The sequence below is a fragment of the Ovis aries genome, chromosome 3, assembly GCF_016772045.2.
Source record: "Ovis aries strain OAR_USU_Benz2616 breed Rambouillet chromosome 3, ARS-UI_Ramb_v3.0, whole genome shotgun sequence".
Taxonomy (NCBI): Eukaryota; Metazoa; Chordata; class Mammalia; order Artiodactyla; family Bovidae; genus Ovis; species Ovis aries.
The window spans coordinates 23,621,843-23,647,170 of NC_056056.1; the positions used below are offsets into that span (position 1 = coordinate 23,621,843).

The window sequence follows — 25,328 nt, forward strand, 5'->3', positions numbered from 1 at the left end:
CCGGAAGAGATGGAGAAGGAAATGGCACCCCACTCCAGTATTCTCGCCTGGAGAATCCCATGCACAGAGGAGCCTGGCAGGCTACAGTCCCTGGGGTTGCAAGAGTTGGACACAACTTAGTGACTGAACCACTACCACCAGAAGAGATGGTTAAAAAAAAAAAAAAACAACAAGAGTCAAGGGTCAAGTCTCTCCTAGTAAGAAAGCAGAGTAACTAATAGAAGAAAGAAAAAAGAAAGTTCAAGAAATGGCAGCTTGCTGATCATTTATATACAGCTTTATTTGCAATTCTTTGGAACCACCGAGAACCATCAACAAGTACATGTGTCGCCTCTGGGGACAGCAGTGGGCTCTGGAGGCTCTCCTCAGGGAGGTGACGGAGGTGGGCGCGGGCGGGCGTGCTCACACCCAGTGCTGCGCTGCACCCAGGGCCGTGCTGAAGGTCCTCAGGGCCCGATGGGTGCCCCGCGCAGCCAGGAGGAGTGAGCCAGCTTCAGCCTCATGGCCGGCCTCCCGCAGCTGCCGGGCCAGCTCCTCAGGGTCCCAGCGCCCAGGCTGGGGGCTGGCCAGCAGGTGCTGGACGAGACGCGGGTAGAAGGGAGTGGAGAGGCACTTCACCGAGAGCTTGGCGTCCAGGAGCAGGGAAAGAAGTTCCTGGTCACAGTTTGAATCATTCACCTTTGAGAAAAGAGACGGGTGGACGTCAGTGGCGTGGCTGACCCCCTCACCAGCAGACACAGCCCTCCCCGCTGGTTTGCAATATGTTGCCTTTCTGCTTCTGCCAGCAGAGTCCGCTCTACCCTGGTGAGAAGTGCCTACTCTGAAAAGCAACCCACGCCACAAGCATCTCTGAGATCGCACACGTGAGACGACACACCTGGTTTCCTTTTCACACAGACACGGCCAAGAACCAAGAGCGGCTCCCCCTGGAATCACTCTGATGGCTACCACGCTGCGTGCCAGAAACTGTACCACACACCAGACATGTCTTCCTTCACTGAGTCCCCCCGAGCTCAACCCTGTGAAGGGCGCACTTTTTACAGATTAAGATACTGATGGGTAAGAATTTAGCTTAATGTTGTGGTCAGTAAACTGTGGAGCAAGAATGTGAATTTAGGTCAGTCTGGACTTCAAAGCCTGAACTTTTTAATAAGCCACATTTACCATTTCATTTGTGCCTCACCATGGTCCATGTTCTTTAACCTCAACCCGCTCCTTTATGTAGATCCCTGTGAAAACAATTCTTTTCAGAAGAGGAAAACCTCTTTTTCTGCTCCATTGAGAAGGTATATCTGTCAGCCCCATTGGTGTAAATAGGATAACCGACAGGAGGCATTTAAAAGCTGCTCTTGCTTAAGCCTCTTGGAAGCTTAGAACCAAACTCACCTTTTTCTTTTTTTAAAAAACAAGTTTTCTGCACTCTTTTGGTAGCATAGTCTCTGTATTTTCTCCCTGGTCTTCTTGGTCTATGCTTCCACGGCTTTGACACTTAGCTTATATTTTTCTGTTTTATGTTACCATCCATGTTTTCGTAAGGAATCAAGTCAACACTAATCAAAGATCAAAATTCAGAGCTTCTCATTTACACTAAAAAAAAACAGAGCTTCACACAGGGAACTCTGCTCAGTGTTAAGTGGCAGCCTGGATGGGAGAGGAGTTTGGGGGAGGCTGGATACATGTGTATGTGTGGCTGAGTTCCTCTGCTGCCCACCTGAAACTATTACCAACAGTGTTAACTGGCTATACTCCAGTACAAAATAAACATTTTTAAAAACAGCTTCAAAGACAGCTTCAAATTCATGTCACTGTGTACTTTTAATAGTTTTGGTTGTAGGAACTGTGGAGATAATGTGGCATTTCAAAGCCAGTTGTCTCCTGTTTAGGCCAACTCTGTTACGTAACTGAACACCATGGGCTTGTGCTTTGTGTTCCCTGACAAGGAGGCAAGGCTGCTGAAGATGAGGTCAGAGGTGTCTACTGGCTGGAAGGATGAGAGTAACAGAAAGAAAAATTCTCAGAATAAGAGTTTGCCCATTAGCAGACGGCGCCTGTCTTAGCTCCTGTGATCCTTCTAGTGAAAGTGAAAGTCACTCAGTCATGTCCGACTCTTTGTGATCCCATGAACTATACAGTCCATGGAATTCTCCAAGTCCCACATAAATGTCAGCTCCAGCGTCGCCTTCTGGGTGACGTCTCCCCTACATCTGATCCAAGCCGGTCCCTGCCCCCTCCACACTCCTGACCCCGCACACTCCCCTCTTCCCTCTTGGGGCTGGGTTACAGTGACCAGTCCGTCCATCTCCCCTGCTGCACTGGGAGCTTCTAGAGGGCACAGAGGCTTTTACCCATTTTTCATTTCAGCATCCAGTGTAATCAACATGTGCTGAATGACTGGTTGAGCCCCCACTGAACCCTGTCATGTTTTTGTAAAGTGCATGTGTAGACGACAGGAGGAGACTCTAGCCTTGGAACTGAATCTGGCAAAGCCTGGGCTTCCCTTCTTCAGCCTCTCCCTTCCATCAACACTTACACTCCACTCGCTCACCTTGGACTCAGAAAGACAGAGGGGGAACTCAATTTTGCATTTTTTGTTTGTTTGTGTTTTCAGAGGTGGTAGCAAAAGCAGCTGGGACAAGACTAGTGTTTCTGGGGAAGGGAGCGCGAGAGGCTTCCACTTGCCGCCTGCGGGCTGTTTATGAGCTCTGTATGTTTCCTTTCCCTCTCTCTTTTGCTTTGTAAGTGGGAAATCAGGACCCGAATCCCATCGCCATACCGGCTGCATCCCAAGACCCCTCCGTGTGCCGCTGAGTGAGGCACCTTCTCTCTAAGCCTGACAATATCTCTTTAAGACGGCTTCGATCTCACCCGACAGACGCACACACTGGGGCTCAGCGAGGTCACAGTCAGGTATCATGTGTCATGTGGCGGGTTCGTGGTGAGCTGGACCAGAAGCCCTCCTCTCTGATGGGTTCACGGGTATTTACCGTGTGTCCCCCCTCTCCCAGGCCACGAGCTCCCCCAGAGCGGGGATGCTGTCTCCTCTATGGACCCCGCAGCCCACCCCCCCACCCCGCCTAGAATAGCGTGGGCTTTGTGGTAGGAACTCAGCAGGATTCGTGGAGTGAATGTGTGAATAGGTGAGTAACCCCAAAGCTCACATGCTTTCATTGTAGTCCGCTGCCTCCAAACATACTTGTGCAAGCACACACTCACACACACACATGCGAGTGGGCAGCTGATTCACTGTGCATGCTGTTATTTTGATTCACCCTTAAAAATAAAGACGCCTTCTACCTACCTGTCCAGGAGGAAGCAGAGCGTGGGCCAGGGTGCTACAGGCAAATGTTTTGATAAAACATGTGGATAAAAGGCTCAAGTCCAAACACTGCAGGCTGATACTTTCTGTGCTGCCCTGAGTAAGTCTTCAAGGCTGGGGCACCTTTATTATTCTTTCTGTTGACTCACGAACCCTCCCTCTGGGGGCCTGAAATTCAGGTTCCTATAAGGGAATGATGGATTTTTCCAGCTAGAGGGAGAGACAGGGGTTTTGTCAACGCCGGCAGCTGCTGCCCCTCTGACCCCCTCTCTTTTATTTGCTTCTCTCTAGCACGAGGACATCCTGAAAACTGGATTTCCCCACTTGATGTGCCTTGGGGATAGCTGCCTTGTCCCAGGGCAGGGTGGGAGCAGGGGGCACGGTGGGAGTCCACCCCCCCAACCCCAAAAGCTCTTTATCTACAATCCTGGATGGGAAAATCTATGACTAAAGTCAAGGCCATGAACTCGGATGTTCTGCCTTTGGCCCTTGTGTGCTCAGAGATTCCCCAAAGAGAGGCAGAGACTGCTGACCTCCTGAGCCGGGCTGGCGGCCAGGGGAAGGTGAGGGGGAAATTCTGATTTGGCTTCTCATAAACAAATGCTGGAGAAACAAAGTGGCTGCTGCTACTTCCTTTCTTTGACTTTCTACCCGATTCTGGCTCTTTGTAGGATGTATGCATGGCCAGAGTATACTTGATAATGGTCATGTGCAAGGAATAGACTGCGTAGGTGTTTATTTACATATGTGGGCCAAAACAGAGAATGAAAGAATAAAGAAAGAGATGGCTTTTCGAAGGACCCATTCCAACACCCACATTTTAAGCAAGAGGAGCCTGAGGGGCAGAGAAGGAAAGCACTGCCCAAGGTCACCAGCAGTCAAGACGGGCTCCTTTCCACACACCAAGCCTCCTGCCTTGGGGGCACCGAGGCCAGCCTGGCTCCTTCCTCTCAGTACCGCAGCGTTCCCAGCATCATTGCCACTTGTCAGAGCTGCTACATTAATTTGTCGAGCCTCAACTTGTCTTCCTTTTCCTGGTTTGTGACCAAATTCCAATGTATGGAACTAAAAATCTGGCGGTACCTACCCATAGAAGCCTGGTACTATCTTACCAGTTAGAACTGCTCTTCTAACCTAGTTTTGTTTTTGAAATGAAAAGAAAAAGCTGGAAACCATCTTAAAACACAAAAAGAAGTCTTCAGTATCAGGATCACCCCAAGAACACGACTTTATCTACCTTTTCTCTCCACTGATTATCCACATGCTGATATATTTGCCCAGTCAAGACATGTGATATTTGTATCCTACTTTTCTCATATGTTGAGAATTTTTAAAAAATACTTCATAGTTTTCATTCTAAAAAAATTTATTGGCTACAATCTAGTCTATTGAACAAGTTATTTAACTTCTCCTACTATACATCAGTTCAGTTCAATCACTCAGTCGTGTCCAACTCTTTGAGACCTCATGGACTGAAGCATGCCAGGCCTCCCTGTCCATCACCAACTCCCAGAACTTACTCAAACTCATGTCCATTTAGTCGGTGATGCCATCCAACCATCTCGTCCTCTATCGTCCCTTTCTCCTCCCACCTCCGATCTTTCCCAGCATCAGGGTCTTTTCCTAGGAGTCAGTTCCTCACATCAGGTGGCCAAAGTATTGGAGCTTCAGCTTTAGCATCAGTCCTTCCAATGAGTATTCGGGACTGATTTCCTTTATTTGCTTACCATTATGAAACACTAAAAATGAATGATTTTTGTACATATATTCTCTTTATTTGAATTATCTCCTTGGTGGTTTAGTCACTAAGTCATGTTCAACTCTTTGCCACCTCTTGGACTGTAGCCCACCAGGCTCCTCTGTCCATAGGATTCTCCAGGCAAGAATGGAGAATGGGTTGCCATTTCCGCCTCCAGGGGATCTTCCCAATCCAGGGACTGAAACCGGGTCTCCTGGACTGCAGCAAGATTCTTTACCGACTGGGCTGCCAAGGAAGCCCGTTAGGATAATCTATTAGGAGAGGTACGGCTGGGGCCTTATGGGATGAACATGTTGTTGCTGTTAAGTCACTGAGTTGTGTCCGACTGTGACCCCATGAACTGCAGCATGCCAGGCTTCCCTGTCCTCCACTGTCTCCTGGAGTTTGCTCAAACTCATGTCCACTGAGTTGGTGATGCCATCCAATCGTCTCTATATCCCCTCAAACTCATGTGTTGAGGTCCATTAGGACCTCCAAGACATCAGGACATGACTGCATTTGGAGACAAGGCCTTCACAGAGGTAAATAAGGTAAATGAGTCATCCGCGTCATGGGGATGAATCCTAATCCAATCTGATTGGTATCTTTATAAGAAGAGAAGAGGACAGACACGCAAGCCGAGAGGAAGCCATGCTGGACGCAGGAAGAAGGCAGCATCTGCAAGCCACGGAGAGAGGCCTCAGGATAAATCAACCCCGCCGGCTCCTGAGATCTCGGACGCTGGGCCTCCAGCATTGTGAGAAAACACGTTTCTAATATTTGAACCTTGCCTGGTCTGCGGCACTTTGTTATGGCAGCCCAAGCAGACCACTACACGGGGCAAAGCATCCACAACATCTTCTGGCTGCGGGTACGAGAGGAAAGCAGCGATGCGGTGATGTGGACCATCCAGCGCACAGTGCTGCCATCAGGCGAGGAGTGTGCTGGTTTCCCTATACACTTCCCAGCTTTGGATGCTATTACTTTGAAAAGAAAATTACTTTGCTAATTTAGGAGATATGTATTGGTATCTCAAAGATGCTTTCATTTGAATTTGTTTTTTAGCAAGAAGTAATTTTCCCCACACATTTCCTGTCATTTTTATTTTTTTCCTATGGGAAGGGTCAAATCCTTTACTCATTTATTGGAATTTCAACACCACTGTACACGTGTGAATAATTCTTTTGTAACTTAAACATTAACCTTGATTTTAGTTATAATAGACATTCTAATCTACTGTTTGCACTTCTATTTGGTAGAGTCGGACATGACTGAAGAGACTCAGCAGCAGCAGCAGCAGCAGCAGGAGTTTTACACTTGTACATTATCAGGAAAGGATATTTTCCTTTATGACTCTTTTTCTATGGGTCTAAAGCTTAGAAGTTATACTTCCTGGAAGGATATGGTATGTCTGTATGTGTATGTCTGTGTTTATATATGTGTGTGTATATATATATATATAATTTTCTGATTTAAAAAATAAATAACTTTTTAATTGATCAGGAATCACTTTGGTATATGATCTGGGGAGAATCACACATCCTTGACATTGGCTTGATTGATGCTTTTAGGGCTTGGGGAAGAAAATATATTTTGTCAGTTCTGCAGTCAGTTGGATGTTTGAAATAAATATGAGAGAAGCCCAGGAGGATTAGCTGACTTAATTCCTCTGATCAAATGGCTTTGAATGGGAGTAAGAAGGGGCTGTCTTGTGAAAAGAAGGCAGAGAGGCTTCTGGGTTAGAGACCAATTTCCAATCCTGGCTTTTTAGCTAAATAGATGTGCGACCTTGTTGAGGACAATCTCTCAGGGCCTCATTCCCCACATGTGAAATACAGAAAACAGACAGGGGTGGAGATAATCTATGTGTTTAAGTGCCTAGCATAATGCCTGGTGTAGAGTTTAAGTTCAGAGAATGGCTGGAGTTATTACAGTCACACAAGTCAGGAATAAAGCACAGGAGGAGAGGGGCTTACATATTTTAGAAAATGAGTAAAAGGCTTGTCTTCTCTATCAGTGATTTTTTTTTTTTTTGGTTGGTGATTAATTTTTGAGACTGAAAGAAACTTTGCTGATCTTGGGGGGAAAAAATCTATTAAAGCATAAAGCACTACTGTCTTCCAAGCCATTAAAATGTTATCTGCTTAATTCCTGTTTCAACAATAGGTAATGAACCTTCTCTGAATTAAATCTTTGATTTTATGGATCTATACGAAGCTAAGAGTAATTACAGTAATGAGGGAAGCTGAAATCCCAGTAGCATAATGCATGCAGGACCTCATTTCAATTACTTTAAAGAGGATTATTTGATATAATTTCACTGTTTACTTCAGGAAAGAATATTTGTCTCCCTGCTACATACACTATTACTAGTAAGAGTTATTAAATATACCAACTAAAAGTATAGAAAAATAAAATGGCAACACGAATATATTCCTAGAATAAGAAAAATGCCCACAGATTAATTTTTGTTTTCTGTATTGACTTGCAGGCCATTCAGACTTCATTTCTTGGAATACCCTCAGCCCCACTCCTGGCCGGGGATGAGCAGTGTGCCTCTTCTGGAGCCAAAATCCAGACAGTCCTCTGACTTAGGATCTGACAGCGGGAGAGAACCTTTGAGGATGGTTCAAGCTTGGTCACTTCAGTGACCCATTCTGGGGCCCTGAGGTTGGCCCGTTCCACACTTTTACACTTGCCCCCTTTTTTATCCTCCTTAGTTCCTTGTGTTATTGTTTCATATGTCAGTCTCCCCTTGACACAATTCCTCTACACAGAGGGATGATATTTCATCTTTACAAATGTCCTACCTATTCCTCTCTCCTGCACACAGTATCAGGCTATGCACAACGGGTACTTTATACATCTGCTGGCACCAAGTCGGTCAGCCACCCCTCAGAGCTGTCTAGAAACCTCACAGGTTAACCCAGAGGGAGTGAGCTGCCTGTCACTAGAGGCAACCAGCTGAGAATACTGAGAGATATGTGGTACCAGAGCTTCCTTCATCAAGAAGACTAACCAGCAGCTGAGAATGAAGGATGCCGGGTGAAAGGAGCATGTTTAGATTATGTTCGGGTTAACATGCCATTTAGAAATAAGTAGGTATATGCCCGAAATTCTGAGAGACTAAAAGAGGCGAAAGAACAGTGATTGTAAAAAGACACTGGCTTAACATCAACTGGCATCTGTAAGATATAGAGGAAATCAGTTGCTTGATTCTTCTCCACATGACTGGATCGCTTCAGCCTAACTTGGTTTGGATATGCTTAGAAGAAAACCACTGACGTTAGGGCCAAAGCCAAAGAAGGACTTTGTGGACGCCAAACAGGGTAGTCCAGAGCCCAGCCCAAGGTCCTCGTTCTCACTGCATGCCGAGGTCGGGAGGGCCGTGTGTGCCCGACTTCAGCAGAGAAGGAAACATCATGGGAGCGCGATGCTGCCACAGATACTCACCAGGGAGGGCCTCGGTGGAGATCTGGATTGAATTAAAGGGGGATGAAGAAAGCAAGTCTTCATGTTTTTATACACAGTTGGCCCTTAAACAACGTGAGTTTGAACGGCCCTGGGCCACTTATGCAGGAATTTTTTTTTTTTTTTTTCAGTAGGAAACATTACATCACTGCCTGGACGTTACATCAGTCCCTGGATGGTGGAGACCACGGATGCAGAGGAATCTTGGAGACAGAGGGCCAAGTCTAATTAATAACTAGATTAACCCTTGTGCTGTCCAAGGGCCGACTGTAAATATGTTAACCCAAGCATGCTTTCCTGAGAGTCTTTAAAGCTCTCCCTCCAGCCGAGACACTGGTCCCTGTGGGTGATGTTGGTAGGTTCTGGTGCCTTCACAGCAAAATCACAGGGACGAGAATCACATTTATTAACAACACGAAGGACTGCGATGCAGAAACAACTCCAGCGGGCAGGAAACAACTCCAGCGGGCAGGACTCAGGGCCACACATTCAAGGGATCCTTCATTCTGGAGGTGCTCTTTTGCGAGGGTTTTAAACCTGACAGGGCACCCAGGACTGGTCAGCCCCCAGCCTAGCTGGGCTCCATCAGGTTCTAGTGACTTGAGGAATTTGAAAGAGGAAGCCCTGTACCAGGCAAGCTGTCAGACCAGCTCTGTACTACTGTTTTCAGTGCTGATATTATATGGTTCAAGATGCTTCAGCGAGTCCACTTCTCTACAGAGACAACCTTTTTCCAATATAAGAGAGCCTACCAGTCAGGTCAAAAGCAGCAGCGTGATTAAACACGGATGCTGAACGCTGGATTCAGGGCTTCAGTTTCAGCTCTGGCTGCTTGCTGGCTGTATGACCCCTGAGTTCCAGTGTTTTCATCTGTGAAACCAGAATGGTATCTTTGCAGAGGATTATTAAAAAGGGAAAGTGAGGAAGGGCCTTTAATAACATCCAGCACAGTTGGTACTGGAAGACAGTTATTACTAGCATCAGGGAGGAACACTTAATTAGGTGCCAAAGGTCCTACACACTTCCATGAATGATTCTTTTAATAGGTACGTGGTCCAGGCCAGTCCCTGCGAGTGGGGACAGGTATGAGCAGCCCTGAAGAGGAGGAAACAGTAAGGCTACCGTAAGTCTGGAATTAGGAATTGGAAAATGTTGTAGTCCACGGAGCTATTATAAACACAGACCTGCTTTTATGAAATGAGTCAAGAGACTTCCACCTGGTAGAAACTATCCCCGAGAGGAGATTCAAACACATCATCAAGGCATATCCTTCTTGGAGAAAAAAGGTTTTGAAGGTAAGCAATAAATCCCACTGAGGCTGATGGAGTGGGTGATCTGACAGTATGGACCACACCAGGGTTTTAATTATTCACCAATGATATAATCCGTAAGGTCTTTCTATTTCTGGCCCAGGGAAGAGGCTGTTGGCCACTGGTAAGAAGGACACGCCAAACACCAGAGGTTTGTACTTTCAGAAAAGCTTAGAGAAGTGAACACTGCTATTGGGGAGAAACCACTAAGGTCTCTGGCATCAGCATTTAAGCATCATCCTTTGAAACATAAACCCCTATAAAGCTGTCAGTATATTATAGCAAATACACACTGTCAGCAAGTGGGGGGAGGGTGCATTTTTTTGCCTGGATCCAGGCACTGTGTAAGAATGACTGACACCCATCAGACGAGTTTCTCTGAAAGCAATTTTTTTTTTTTCCTTTTAGTATCAACAGGAACTATACTGCCAAGAACCATTAAGGGAGAAACACATTACTGATGAACTCAGGGTCGCCCACTAGTGGGCAGAGTGAATGGCAAAATAAACACAAAAGAAGAAAACCAGTATCTTTCACATCATATTTTTCACTACGAAACCAAGTATGATGTAAAATAGCTTGACAGGATCCCTGCAAAAAGGCCCAGTGAAACTCTTCCCTTAGAAAAGGGTAACATGACTTTTTAATGGTGCTGGGAGAGCAATGATAAATCATAGTAATTTCTCTTCATGTATATCATATTCTTGAAACTGCAAAATTAGAGAGATGGAGAAGAGATGAGCAGCCGTCACTGGTTGCTGGGTGGGTAGGAGAGGGAGGGGGTGGCTGCGGCCACCAAGGGTGGCTGGGGGGTATCCTTGTCAGGAACTGTTCTGGATCCTAACTGTGGTCACATGAATCTCCATGTGACAATACTGCACAGAACTTTATACATGGACACACACAGACACATACAAGGGCACGTAAAACTGTGGACTCTGCATAAGGTCCAAAGATTGTATCTCTGCTAATGTCCTGGTTGTAAGGATACTAGTCATGTAAAATGCCAACACTTTGAGAAACTGGATGAAGGGTATAAAAAATCCTGCTGTGTTATTGACTCCAACTGAATGTGAGGTTAAAATTATCTCAAAATAAAAGTTAAAAAGTGTTTTAAAAATTGGAAAACTCAGCAACACTCTAGTTCCTTGGAGGATGCGAAATCGTCCATGAACACACGTGAAGGTCACAGATGGGCCTTCATGAGTGCTCACCTTAGTGCAGAGAAGTTACAAGTCGGTGTCATTACTGAATTCCTAGGAGGGTCTCAGTGGTAAGAAACCGACTTGCCTCAGCAATTTACACCTCTGGCTTTGATTTCTGTACCTGAAGGCCATAGGGGTTTCGAGTGTTTTCATCACAACTCCGGGTGAACCAGCCACAGTCAAAATGATTCAAGATCCAGAGTTTTAGCACAAGACTGCATATCAAATGTGCAGACAAAGTGTTACAAAGGCAAACTAGTACCATTTATAAATGAATTGGGTGTTGGCAACATTCCCGGTCAGTTTCTTATTTTGATAGTATGTGTGTGTTGGGGGGCGGTGAGGCAGTTAGCAGGGCTGGTTCACAGTTAGGGAGCTCCCCTTCTAGTTGCAGTTCTGACTGATACATTTGTGATAAAGAATCTTTACAATGAAAACTGATCTGTACTCTTGTGGACTTCATGAGGGCATCAGTAACGCCCTACACAGGATGAATAGGGAAGAGCAATGTTTAATACATTACTGTTTTATTCTCAAAGGTGCCCATGGCAAGTTTTATTGGGAATACTTGAGTAACTTGAGTAGAGATACAAATACTGCGTACAGGGTGGTGATGGAAGAAAACACTGACAGCCTGCAGTTGATTTTCTCTAGCTCTCCCTTCTTCCTGATGTCTTCGATCTCCAATGAAAAATCAGCTAAGAAAAAAAATCTTACTGCAGTTCTCAGTTTCTTGCAAATCCCAGGATTACACAACTTTTATTTTAGCGAGGCTACAGAGAGGCTACTGCTAGACAAGTGCCCTCAATTTCATACTTCAGCCTAGTTTCCAGAAAGGCCCCTGTTTTGCTCAATTATCAATGATAATGAAAGGCATTTTTAAAAATAAAATCTATACAGAAACTTTCCATAATTTTGAAAATATGAATCAAGGCACAACAGTTTTCTCATCTTGTTCATTATGACTATTTCCAAAGGCAATTATGTCCTGCTTTCTGCACCCTCTGTCATTAACAAAGCTATAAATCCAAGACATCTTTTCATCCATCTCGTCACTGCGCCTTTGCCCTAGGATTCACCTACCCTCTCTGGTCCCTAGAAGATACCCTCTTATATTGTTGTTCAAGCACACACATATACACTTCAGATGAAAGAGTGAGTGTCCCACAGAAGGATCAAACAATGCAAATTCATTGAAACACAACTCTGAGCTATCTAAAGTGTAAAATTCAAAAAGGGAAGTGCAAGCTTCTTCCTTAAAAACATTATCTTCATGATAATAAGGCAGCCAGCCTGCAGGGAGAACTCTCTAGCCTCAGCACTGGCTCCCATTTCTACAAGCCAGGATGGGCTTCAGTGGCGGTGTCAGCAGCCGGAGGAAACTCAAGCTTGAGATTTCCGCTGGTGCCATTAACAGGACTCCTTCTCACCTTTAATTAGTGGATAACCAAACACATGCAGGCACAGAAAATCTGCCTGATGTCAGGAACTCCTCGTCCCAGATTTCAAGTGGCAAGACTAGTCTGCTAGTGCCAGGCAGCTCTGAAATTTTCTTAAAGAGACTTGATACTCTGCTTCTCTAGAGGAACTGCGTCCTGATCTGGATTTGCATTCTTGGCACTAGATACACTCTGTGGTTCATGGGAGAAGCTTAGAAAATGTTTTGTCAACAAATATCTACTGCAAACCACAAATACCTACTGTAGACAAACAAACAGCTATTATGCTCAGAGTGTAAGTAAAACATTCGAGTAAATCACCACTGTTACTGATGAGAACCGCAACACCAATGCATGTCTCTGCAAAGTAAGAATGAGTGAATTCGGTGAGGAGTACCTTAGCGATGGCGGTGATGTGCTCCAGGGCCATGGCGTGCAGACGTTCGTCCGGGCTTTCCAGGAGAAGCTTCAGGGATGGGAGCAGCAGGGCCTGACCAAGCAGGAGCGAGCACAGCTCCTTCACCCCCTGGAACCACAAGGGTGACTTTGTGAGTGAGAAGGAAAGGGAACGCATCACAGCCCCAGCACGATTCTGGAGGCGTCTTTCCTCTCCTTTTCCTACAAGTGTGTGTGTGTGTGTCTCGATGACTATGCAAAAGACACACAGGGACCACCCTGATGTAGGGTTTGGTATCTGCTTCACTCGATTCACCATCTTAATTGATAAAATCTTTCTGAGTATCACATATTCATCTATAATACTGCTATTCTAATGGCTGCATAGGATCCCAGTGGATGGCTAGAGGGCTGGAATTTATTTTTCTGAACTCTCAGAGCCCTAGTTTCCTCCCAAGTAAAATGAAGGTAACTGTATCTATTGTTTTGTGTTTTGTGTGCGTGAGAGAATAAGTGATAGTGAATAATGATGCTCAATGCTCAGCATCTACTAGACGCTTAACAACAAAAACTATTTTTGATTGTTAATATTATCAAAAAGATCTAGTTATCATTCAGTATAACAAAGGAAATCGGCAATTTAAACATTTTAAAACATGTTTATGGTTAACATCAAGACTTCTCAGGTGGCATGAGTCATAAAACACCTGCCTGCCAATCCAGGCGACACAAGAGACTCGGGTTAAACCCCTGGGGCAGGAAAATCCCCTGGAGTAGGAAGTGGCAACCACTCCAGTATTCTTGCTGGGAAATCCCATGGACGGAGGAGCCTGGTGGGCTACAGTCCATGGGCCTGCAAAGAGTCAGAAACGACTGAGCAACTGAACTGAAAGCTTGATATACTCAAGATGTTCCTTCTTCATGAAAACTATCTGTGGTCCAGAAAAATGAAAATGTATTCAGATCACCACAGATGTATTTTAATTTTGTTTACAGCTCTTTTTCATACTGGCTGAATCTGTCATCAGAGAGCAGCCTTTTCTATAAGACAAATATAATAATCCTTCACAACAAAAGTATAAAAGTGTAGAAATAAATTTTCAAGCTACTTCTCTCTGCCCAGTTACATGTTCCCTTGGTGTCCTGATTTTAGCTGTAAAGAATAGAACATTTGGACCGAAGACCAGACAATGAGTGCGACCTCATTATGTAAAGCAAGGGTTGTTTTTGAAAGAACACAGAATCACTGCCCTGTGCAGGACTGATGGATCCTGCTACTCTTGCGCTACCCCAACAGTAGCATCTCAAAGAAGAAAAACTCACATTCATGGTATTTTCATAATTCTTTTAGGTTATTACAAAGAGCGGATAAAATAAGGCTGACATAACGAAGCTCCTATTTAAAGTCTGGGGTAAAGGTCTCTTCGGAATTCCATTCACGATCTTTTTTCAGTGTGCACCCAGCAGGCCACTGCTGGAAACCAGACTGGAAGACTGTGCCACGCAAGATCAATACTGGCAGGGAAACAGTTCTGCCAAATGCAGGCTTCAAACATGGATTCCAATTCAGAAAAGAGCTCTGTGTGCCTTAAAGCACATGCGGCACACGCAGGGGTCTCACCCAGCACCTGGGCCAAAGAGAAATGTGTACATTTAACCTGGGATGCCAAAACCTGCAGAAGCCATTCGGGAAGATGAAATATAAACTCCGGTATGTAGCAGTCGAGCCCAAACAGCACTGACCTGTTTCCTCTGCCCACCTCCCTGGAACCATGGCTCCCTTTCCCCATCCTGCACAGTTCATGAAAAGCAGCGCCCAGGAGGGCTTCCTCCCATCCTGGGACGCTCTGCATTCACGCTGTCCCACAGGGCAGCTGAGGACCACGTAGGGCTTGTGAGCATCTGAGATGTGGCTAGCGCCACTGAGAAACTACACTTTGAATTTCATCCCATTTTGCTTAAACTTAATTTTAGTACCCACATGTGGCCTGGGGCTACCAGCAGGGAGCACTGGGCTCTCACAGACCTCTGGGTGTTCACAGACGATGGATATAACCTCTGCTGTCTCTGCGTGATCAACTCTCAACTCGTCCTTAGGTCTCAATTTACACAGGCACGGGAAAACCCTATTTCCCACGGCAGCACCTCTGATGGCCCAGGTTTGCCACTCCTACTCCTGGCTCTGCTTCGTCAGATATTTCCTGCATTATCTGTCGCCTTGTATCACTGTGATCATTCATCTATCTGCCTCATTTGAGGGCAAGAAGGTTTTTCCTTCTCTGTATTCCAAACTTGCTTGCTATTTGAAAAAAAATGTTAGTTGCTCAGTCGTGTTCAATTCTTTGCAATCTCACTGACTGTAGCCCACCAGGCTCCTCTGTCTATGGGATTCTCCAGGCAAGACTACCGGAGTGGGTAGCCCGTTGCTTCTTCAGGGCATCTTCCCAACTCAGGGACCAAACCTGGGTCTCTTGCACTGCAGGCAGATTCTTTACCATCTGAGCCACCAGGGAAGCCTCAAATTATCTGTATTATTTCCCTCTCTTAACACTCATATTTACTTATAAGTTATCTGAAATTGGTTAACAGGTTATTTTTCAGGAACTGGCAATATTCAGAATAAGCATATCACTAAGCTGATCTTAGCTTCAATGAAAAATTTATGGCAATCACCTTTATATCCTGTTGTGCAGGCATAATGGCTAGTACCCCCACAGCCAGACAAGGGCACCCAGGAATGGAAGAATTCATTTTATGAGAGCTACTCAGTGTTTTTTTTATCTCAGTTACTGTTAAGTACTATACTATACTCATCAGGCATCTTCCCCTGTGTTACAAGAGGACAGTTTATTAGGATGTTTACAGAGGGATTTAGAGAGCTACAGGAAAGGTCAAAGGAGCAAAGAGAACCACAAAACCCCTTGCAAGACACTTTCACAGCTCAAGCTGTCTGGCCATCAGGACACAGAACAACAGCAAGAAGCGTTGAACGAAGAGGAGTAGCTGGGCAGGGCCCCAAGCCCGGCCAGAGTCCTGCAGGCCGGTCCCCACTGTGGACTGGGACTCGGGGGGATGCCCTGGGCCCTGTGCCTGATGGTTGTCAGAGAAGTGAGACTGGTCCACCAGCAGTCCTTGCCTCCTCTTGTCCTTGCCTCCTCTTGTCCTTGCCTCCTGCTGGCCCGGTGGGTATCTAGCACCTAAAGGTGTGCCAGGGCCCGCAGCAAGGGCATCACTGATTCTAAAAATCAAGCTCTTGATGTCATCAGAAGTGCCTCAACCATGAGAGTGAACAATCACACTAAGAAGTAGAAGGGGGGTCGCCCAGGCAGCGGATGCCCGCGTACCCAGCCAAGGCATCTGCAACCCTACTTTCTCTCCGTGCTTCCAAACAGACCCTCGGGAGCTGCCACAAATAGCTGTGATGCGGAATTTTAAACCTAAATGCCAAGAGCTCACTTTATGCCAAGTTGCCGATTTCCTGTTCTACAGATCCCCCACTCCTGAGAATGGTTCATGTATTGCCATGGATACAAGCCGGGAAGGAGGATGCCTAACTTTCAAGACTGGGGGACATGTGACCTGTGCAAGACAGCAACTTTTATCTTTCTGGTCATATTTGCCATCGGCACAACCACCAGGGCCATAAGTAAACAAGCACCATGAGCAGCAGCAGGCAGTCATGAAAAGTCATAAAGGAAAAAAAAAAAAAAACCACTCTACATATGGGAACTTGGTGGGAGGGATGGGAAACAGGGATGATGGAAAAAGTAAGCTCCTTTAAGTCCTGTCGGAGATAATTAGGCCATCGCATTTCACACACCATGCACCGGGGCAACCAAAGGTACTGGAGTAAAAGAAGAGTCATGGATACTTTTACTGCCACAGTGATGTTAAATTTTACAGAAGTCTGAAATGAGACTAAGTGATTTCCAAAGGTGGGAAAATAAACAACACATCTCCATTTTGTCATCACACTGTTCCTTCCTTTGTAACAATTCTAATTCACATTTCAGCACATTTAGTGATTAATACAAACAGAGAATTTGCAAAGTTCCTTCAATCATGGCATCCTTAGGGGGAAAAAAATCTATATACATACCCAATTAAAACACAGAGCAGCACACGAAAAATGGAAAAAAAAAAAAAAAGGCACTATGGCAAAAGAACTCTTGATAACGATCTTTCATCTCATCAAATTACATCAGAGAGGGGATAATGATCAGCTTCAAAATGGGGAGCAATACAGCACTTTACTCCTCACCCCAAGAGAATGATGGGCTCGTGGGAGGCAGTGGACTACATGCTGAGGATAAAGAAGAGAACAGACAGCCTTGGCTCACACTCCACCCAGAACTGGAGACCTTGCAGAACAGACAGAATGAGAGCCCCCTCTGATATCATGGGGTCTGACCCCTTGTTTCAGAGATGAGAGAATGGAGGTCCAGTGATATGAAATAATGTCTTCCTAACCTAGATTCAGTATCACTGATGGTAGGACACTTCTGGCATCTGGAGTTGACCCAACAGAGTGCAATCTCAGCTCACGTGAAGGCAAAGATGAAAAGCATGTTATTTATTCAGCCTGGTGCGGATAACTAGCTGTGTTCAGTCCTCACTCTGCAGTCTGCTGAATCCTGCCTTGACGGAAGCAGAGACGCTGCAGCCACGGTTCCCATTCTCTGGGTGCTCACAACAGAGCAGAGCCGGACACCAGTCAAGAGGGCGTGGACACAAGGAAACCACAGGCTATCAGAGCAAGGGGGCTGCTTTTTGGTGTTGGTACTTGAATTATTTAAGAGAACAATTTTGTCATTCTGGTGGTTGAAGACATCTTCAAACGGACTCAATATTTTAAATTCAATCAAAAAACACTTAGCCAGTCCTTCATTTAGAAAATAATTCATTAAGTGTGCATTCATAATGAGAACATTTTCCTTGCCTGATTACAATGAAAATTCAAAGAATCATATTTACAATTTCATTTTCAAGTTTATCTCCTATGTGGTAAAAACTCAAAAATCAATTAATCAACTTAATGCCATTATCTAGATGCTTAAATGTAATTCGTAGATTGCTCAAATAATATATTGCTGAGGCCAGATCCACGGCAGGGGCTGTAGCTAATATGTGCTTATTTTAGAATGTAAATATATATATATGGCTTCTAGGAGACTTGGGGTTGATCCCTGGGTTGGAAAGATTCCCTGGAGAAGGGCATGTCAATCCACTCTGGTATTCTGGCCTAGAGAATTCCATGAACAAAGGAGCCTGGCAGGCTGCAGTCCATAAGGTCACACAGAGTTGGACACACTGGAGTGACTAAGCAGCAGCATATATATATATATATATAAAACATAAATATCTCTGGGACAGTTGTGTTATGGGACCAAATAGAGAACACAGGTCAACATGTGTTTTTACCATGTTTACAGAGAATAAATATTGTGGTTATACAATGTTATTACAATGATGTCAAAAAGTATATGAAAATCAAGAGTGGCTGGTTACCTGCCAAGGAACACTAATGTAACCACTAACTGGCCTGGGTCAGGCAGACACGACACTTGAACTACCGCGACCTCTTGCAACAGAAACTTGAGTTAGACATAAGTTCAGTTCAGTCGCTCAGTCGTGTCTGACTCTTTGCGACCCCATGAATGGCAGCACGCCAGGCCTCCCTGTCCATCACCAACTCCCGGAGTTCACTCAGATTCACGTCCATCGAGTACATGATGCCATCCAGCCATCCCATCCTGGGTCATCCCCTTCTCCTCCTGCCCCCAATACTTCCCAGCATCAGAGTCTTTTCCAATGAGTCAATTATTCGCATCAGGTGGCCAAAATACTGGAGTTTCAGCTTTAGCATCATTCCTTCCAAAGAAATCCCCGGGCTGATCTCCTTCAGAATGGACTGGTTGGATCTCCTTGCAGTCCAAGGGACTCTCAAGAGTCTTCTCCAACACCACAGTTCAAAAGCATCAATTCTTCGGCGCTCAGCCTTCTTCACAGTCCAACTCTCACATCCATACATGACTACTGGAAAAACCATAGCCTTGACTAGATGGACCTTAGTCAGCAAAGTTAGACATAAAAGGGCATCCAAAAAAAAACAAAAACACCAGAAAACTGGGTTCTACTGTGGGACAAAGAAAAAAAGACCTCAAAGCATCCTTTCAGCACTGCTCTTCTTCAGTTGATCTGTTACAGATTATGGGCTTTATCTACCGATAACTTAGGCAAAACATTACCCAAGCACAGTTGCTGATACTGCTTCTAATAAAGAGGTGGGGAAGGAAAGGGATGACCCCCAGCAAAGCCACTTGAAGCATCCACTCACCTCGGCAGGCAGCATCTGCTCGGTATTATACAGAGAGCGGCAGAGTTTCAAAACTTCATTCCCCAGCCCTTCCTTGTTCTCCGTCGTACATCTGGTGAGCATCACTGTGGCCAGTCTCACCCACGGATTATTGGTCACGCTGGTTTGAAGGGAGAAAAATGCAGGCATTTGAAACAATGAGACTTAGGATGATTGCGGTAAGAAATTTAAAAATAGAAAAGAAATCCCACTTGTTCAAGTAAAATGCTTTTGGTGAACTGTAATCATAGTCAGGATGATGCATTTCTTCCTGTATCCCTTGGAGAAAAGACCCCATCAAACAGAGGGAAAAGAACTTGCTGAAGCGTAGACAAGCGCCCAGAAGCATGGGGGCTGTGGCTAGACACTGACCAGCACAGGTGGTTCAAAGCCCAGCCATTCGGGCTGACATTCCGGCTCCCTGGCTACTTGGGTGACTCAACAGAGATGACTAAAACACTCTCAGCCTGGTTATATGCTTATGGGGGGGGGGCGCCACCCAACTTTTCTGGGCCTCGGTTCTTTTCACTGTGAAAAAGCGATTTAATGTTTTCCTTGCATCACTTAATGAATGGTGCTTGTTATGTGAAGTGTCAATCTTGATAGCAGGCACATCTTAATTATTATTCTTATTTCTGAGACGTAAAAGCACAAAAGTTTGTCTTTTGTTTCCCTTCTCTGGCTACCACTACTCTGAATTCATAAAAAAATCACGATTTATATTTCAAGAAATAACTAAAGGGTACATTCATTCTGGGGTACTGATTTACTTACAACATTGTACAATAATTTTACTATTTATCAAGAGTTTGTTGCCTCATTAAAGCACAGCTATAGCTTCTAAACAATGAGCACCCAAGGATGGTTCCTCCCTCGAAAGAATTTCATTGTTTGTGTCAGAGAAAAACATCAAGTGCAACAACAAGGGGACGCCACAAAACTAGCCTCTGGCAAAGCCTTTGTGTCTCAGCTCAAACTAACAACCTGTGAGGACAAAGGATGCTGCTTATTTCAAGGTACAAACAAAGCCGGGGAGAGTGTCTGGTTGACGGAGGAAGAGTCTGTAGACACTCGGGACTCACCCTCTGCTTTCCTCTTTCAAGTCTGGACCCAGCTCCCCAGGGGTTTTCCATAACAGGCTGTCTCTGTGCAGCAAAAATGCTGCTTCGTCAACACAACGCATCCAGTGGTTTTGACAACAACTATCAGAATGGAATTTCTACCAGCCAGCTGTGGCACTCTGGAGGAACACTATGGATCTTCCTGAATGCAAATCTATTATGCTTTCCTTGTATGGATACGAGGGCCTGCAAGGAACTAAAACTAAAAATCCGAAGTTGGGACTGGTAAATCAGCAGTCATGTGGATCAAGCTCAGTCTTCAGTTGTGAACTTGACTGTGTTGACTGGCGACATTCAGCCACTGCCACGCAATCCTTCCCTCCCGCTCCACTCCCCGGTTTTGGTTGCTTCAAAAGTGCTACAGCCTAGAGTCATACATTGTGTTGTCTGGGGGAAAAAAGTACTCAAAAGTACTTTAAAGCACCTGTTTCTTACTGTATGATGAGCCAGGAACGAAGCAGAAATGGACTTGATTTATCACTTTGTTATCTCTAGGTAGAGACAGGTGGTACAAGGATTAAGTGGATTGCTAATGCTTGGTTATGACACTCATGACTGGTTCTAATGCTAATGATCTCACAAAGGAGGTTAGCAAAACACAGGATAGCAATTTACATGTTTCACACAGGACTACCAAAGTGAGACTGTATCTTTGAAAATGAACCTCTTTTTGTTTATAAATACATTCATTAAATGTTTTAAATGCAGTAAATGTTTTAAGAGAAGCTGAGCTTGTTTCTTGCAGGTGAGTAACTTGAGATGGTCAGTGTTCCAAAAGTAACAGAAACTGCAGAACCAAAGTTAACTAATCCACCAGAAGTTATCATATTTTGGATTTGAAAATTTCTCTCTAGACTGAGAGATTCCTTTCGAGCGTATGAAGAAATCTGTAATTCAACCCTAATGACTTTCTGAAAAAGTGAAGCTGTACTGACAGTCTAAACCAGTGGGCCCACCTCTGTACCCCATTACCATCTCCTAGGAGCTGCTGAGAAGTTGATGCTCAGGTCCTGTGAGTTGGACTCAGAGAGTCAAGCATGGGACTCCGCTTTTAACAAGCACCCTCAGGTCCTGAGGCTGCTCTGCCCAGATAATTGGGGACCGAATGGAAATACTGTTTCAAGGGACTGTCACAAGAAAAACTGAAGTTTCTTTGACATGAGAATTTGTACTTCAGAGTTTCAAAGAGTGAAGGGAAGAACTTACTCTCAAAATCGGCATGTCAGCCTGCCAATGCGGCCACAGAAGATGGAGATCTAACAGCTGCTGCCTGCCCTTATGGAAACACGTGGTTAAAAATGCAAACCACAACACCCCTCTCTTCCGTTTGCTTCATAAATTCCTAACGGTCTCATCCGAGGGGGAGAGGCCTGCCTAGATGTTCCTTAGCAGTCCTAAACTGCACACGGAATAATCTATTTTCAGGAAAGCATCCTTCTGCAATGTCTGAAGTGGGGAGATATATGCTGGTCTGGGTGCACAGAGCACTCACTGACACGGGAGGAACGCAAAGACGAGGCCTGCCCCAGGCATTTGGATCAGACGTGGGAACTCTCGATTTCTGCCAGCAAGGAGCAGCGGTTCATGACAGGCAGCATATGTGCTCAGAGGAGATCTGGCCACGTCTTCCATAGGAACCCGTGGCTGATAGCACAAAGACTATCCTTGCGTGTGACTGACTACTCCACATGGCTCCAATCTCAGTATGACACGGAGGAGACAGCATGGGCTGAAGGTTCCAGCAGCTGTTGGAACTCAGCCTCCTCCACCTCAGGGCCAGGTGATGCCTGACATTATTTAACTTCTGAGCTTCCATTTTCTCATTATAAAATTAGATAACATCACCTTCCTGCAGTAGCTTTGCTGTGTGAAGTGATAATACATGGCAACTGCACATAACACTACGTGCTGTCAAAAAACGGGAATTAGAGATTTATTCCCCATGGATTTTCAAATCAGCATTGTAAGCCATGTTAAAAGAACATCAAAACATTTTTGGGTAAAAATGTGTGTGTGTGTTAGTCACTCAGTCATGTCTGACTCTTTGTAACACCATGGACTGTAGCCTGCCAGGCTACTCTGTCCATAGGATTCTCCAGGCAAGAATACTAGAATGGGTTGCCATTCCCTTCTCCAGGGGATCTTGTCAACCCAGGGACTGAACTGGGGTCTCCTACATTGCAGGCAGATTCTTTACTGTCTGAGCCACCAGGGAAGCTTTGTTGATATCCTTAACCAGATGTTATTATCAAGCATTGTCTCTATTTCTAAATGAAATATTTGTGTTTAGGGCTATGGAGAAATGGAAAGAAACCACGATATTTCAAGAAAAATAATTCTAAATTCATCTAAAGGCTAATACTGATTTTATATTCTTCTTTCTTGGCTCTCCTGCAGGTACTGATTTTTTTAAACCTAGAATCTAGACAAAAGAAGTCTACCTTTAATGAATCTGAGTCAGTTGCGGGGAGGTAGATGAACCTAGCGTCTCTTATACAGAGTGAAGCAAGTCATGAAGAGAAAAACAAATATCATATATTAATACATATATATGGAATCTAGGAAAATGGTATTGATAAATCTAGCAGCGTATGAACTTGTGGACACAGCGGGGGAAGGTGAGGGTGGGATGAATTGAGAGCGTAACACTGACATATATACACCATCATGTGTAAAACTGTTATGTGGGAAGCTGCTAAATAACACAGGGAGCCCAGCCTGGTTCTCTGTAATAACCCAGAAGGGTGGGATGGGGGAAGGGGACAGAGGCACAGGTGGGAAGGGATATACATACATACATACATATATATACACATATGTATATATATTTATGACTGAATCGAATTATTGTACAGTAGAAACCAACATAAAATTGCAAAGTACTTTTCCACCAATTGAAAAACAGATAAAAAATTTTTAGTAAGAAGTCTACCTGTATGTTAATACTCACGTGTACTCCCGTTTCATAGGTGGCCAAGCCTGCAGGAGCAAAACCAGGTGCTGGAATTCCACCTCCTGGTGACTGGCCTCCAGGAGCTCCATGAAGAGCTCACAGCGCTTCTCTTCATCCTCGACATCAGATACATCCACCTGGAAAGGGAACACATACCTGAAACCCATGGCAAAGGCTCCTGGATTGCTTTCCAGAAAAACTCAAATCGGATTATTTGATTAAATGCTCTTTCAGAAATTTTTACAAACTGTCAACAACACCTTTACTCCCCCCAAAACCTTCAAAAGCTCTATGTTTTACCCAATTTCAAACATTTATGTTAAACGTTGCTTAGAATGAAGTCATAGGAAGGTTCTCCACATTCTTTACGAAAATAATTCAAAAAAGTAGGTTTTCATAGAACTGACTTATTTGCATTCAATGTATGTCATTTAAAAATACAGTTCAGTTTCACTTGAGATTATAGCAGTTCATCATACTCAATGTCAGCCAATAAATTATCCTGCCATTGCTTCATACTGTCTAAAATATTTCTGTAATTGAAAATTCAAGATTTTATTAAAATACATTTGGGGCTTTCCAGGTGGTTCAGTTGCAAAGACTCCACCTGGCAATGTGGGAAGCACAGGAGACAGGAGTCCAATCCCTGGGTTGGGAAGATCCCCTGCAGGAGGGCATGGCAATCTACTCCAGTATTCTTGCCTAAAAAATCCCATGGATAAAGAAGCCTTGTGACATGACTGAGCAACTGAGCACACACAAAGCATATATGACAAGGAGATATTTTGCTACATATCAAAGTATTGATAAAATATCTTTTATTCACAGCTCCATTTCTAAAGAAGTCTGTCAATTAAAAACTATTTTTCCCTCCCATTGAATAACCTAATAATACTTCTTTTACATTAAGGCCGTCCTCATATCTCCAACATCTCTGTCAAGAAAATACTTGCTCTTTTAAGCTAGAAAGCAGTTTTAAATATAAAGAAAGCCAAAAGCTGGTTCTCCTGTTTCCTAGCCTCTCTTAAAACACATCCTCTGTATTTGGGTATGTAAGACTCAAGATGATACCTTGCAAGGATAATGAGAAGGGATGTTACCTATATATTTGCTAAACTGCCTGTACTAATGCATGTTCCCAAAACATTTGATTTGATGGTCATCCCAGCTCTGATCCTGAGCAGCTACCTGAAAAAGTTATACTATGAATTCTAAATTTTCACAAAAGTTGATATATACCATGTAATTACTGCTAATTACTACAGAGAGTCTTGACACAGCAACCAGTCAGATCCTTCAAAACCTGACCCATGTAATTCTTGCACAGAGTAACAACTAATAACCCTGAAACTTCCTCTAGTTTCTGAAATAATTTTACAATACAGTCAGTCAGTTGATCCTTATAACCGTCTTGTATGGAGAACAACACAGGTATTACTAACCTCGATTAACAGATGAAGAAGCAGGCTTGTCTGTCCTGGTAACATGGCTAGCAAGTGGCAGAGCCAATATATAATTATGCTCAGATCAGGATGTTCTGAAACTAGAGGACTCGGTAAGCTAGAGAAGCTTTGAATTATTTCAATTAGTGGTCTAATTGGGAATTTGGCAACATTTTCTTGCCTATTTATAAAGAAATGTTAAAAAAAAAAATCCTCTCAAAGTCAAAGCATCCATTTGTCATTGCCTGGCCTCACCACCTGCAACTCCTCTCCAGCCTCGGGGCCTCGTGGGTGCTCTGTGTATTCATCGTGCCTGCTTCCACCCCGGGAACTTTGATCTCCTTCCACTGCCTGGCACATTCTTGCTTCAACACCTGCAGGGCTCATTCCTTTTCTTCAAATCTCTCAAATGTCACCTTATCAGGGAATGCACTGCATAACTGTCCCTGCTAAACTAGCGTTCGCCCAATTCGCCCACCCCATTTCTCTCCCTCGCTTTAGATTCCTTCTTAGCACTTAAAAGTTTGTGACATATTAACGTCATTATTTGAGAAAACAGAAACATTTGTTTGCTGGTTTATC

General features: G+C 44.4%; 1 protein-coding gene across 1 annotated transcript in view; it reads right to left on the reverse strand.

The window, feature by feature from the left end:
- Positions 1–259: 259 nt before the first annotated feature.
- NBAS (NBAS subunit of NRZ tethering complex) overlaps positions 260–25,328 on the reverse strand; it is a 336,032-nt gene continuing 310,963 nt past the window's right edge. Inside the window, exons 49-52 of the mRNA XM_027966530.2 lie at positions 23,302–23,441; positions 19,213–19,351; positions 12,877–13,005; positions 260–678 (exon numbers count right to left, since the gene is read on the reverse strand). Of these exons, the coding sequence (XP_027822331.1) occupies positions 403–678; positions 12,877–13,005; positions 19,213–19,351; positions 23,302–23,441 (684 nt within the window). The 3' untranslated portion in view covers positions 260–402. The remainder of the gene's footprint in view (positions 679–12,876; positions 13,006–19,212; positions 19,352–23,301; positions 23,442–25,328) is intronic.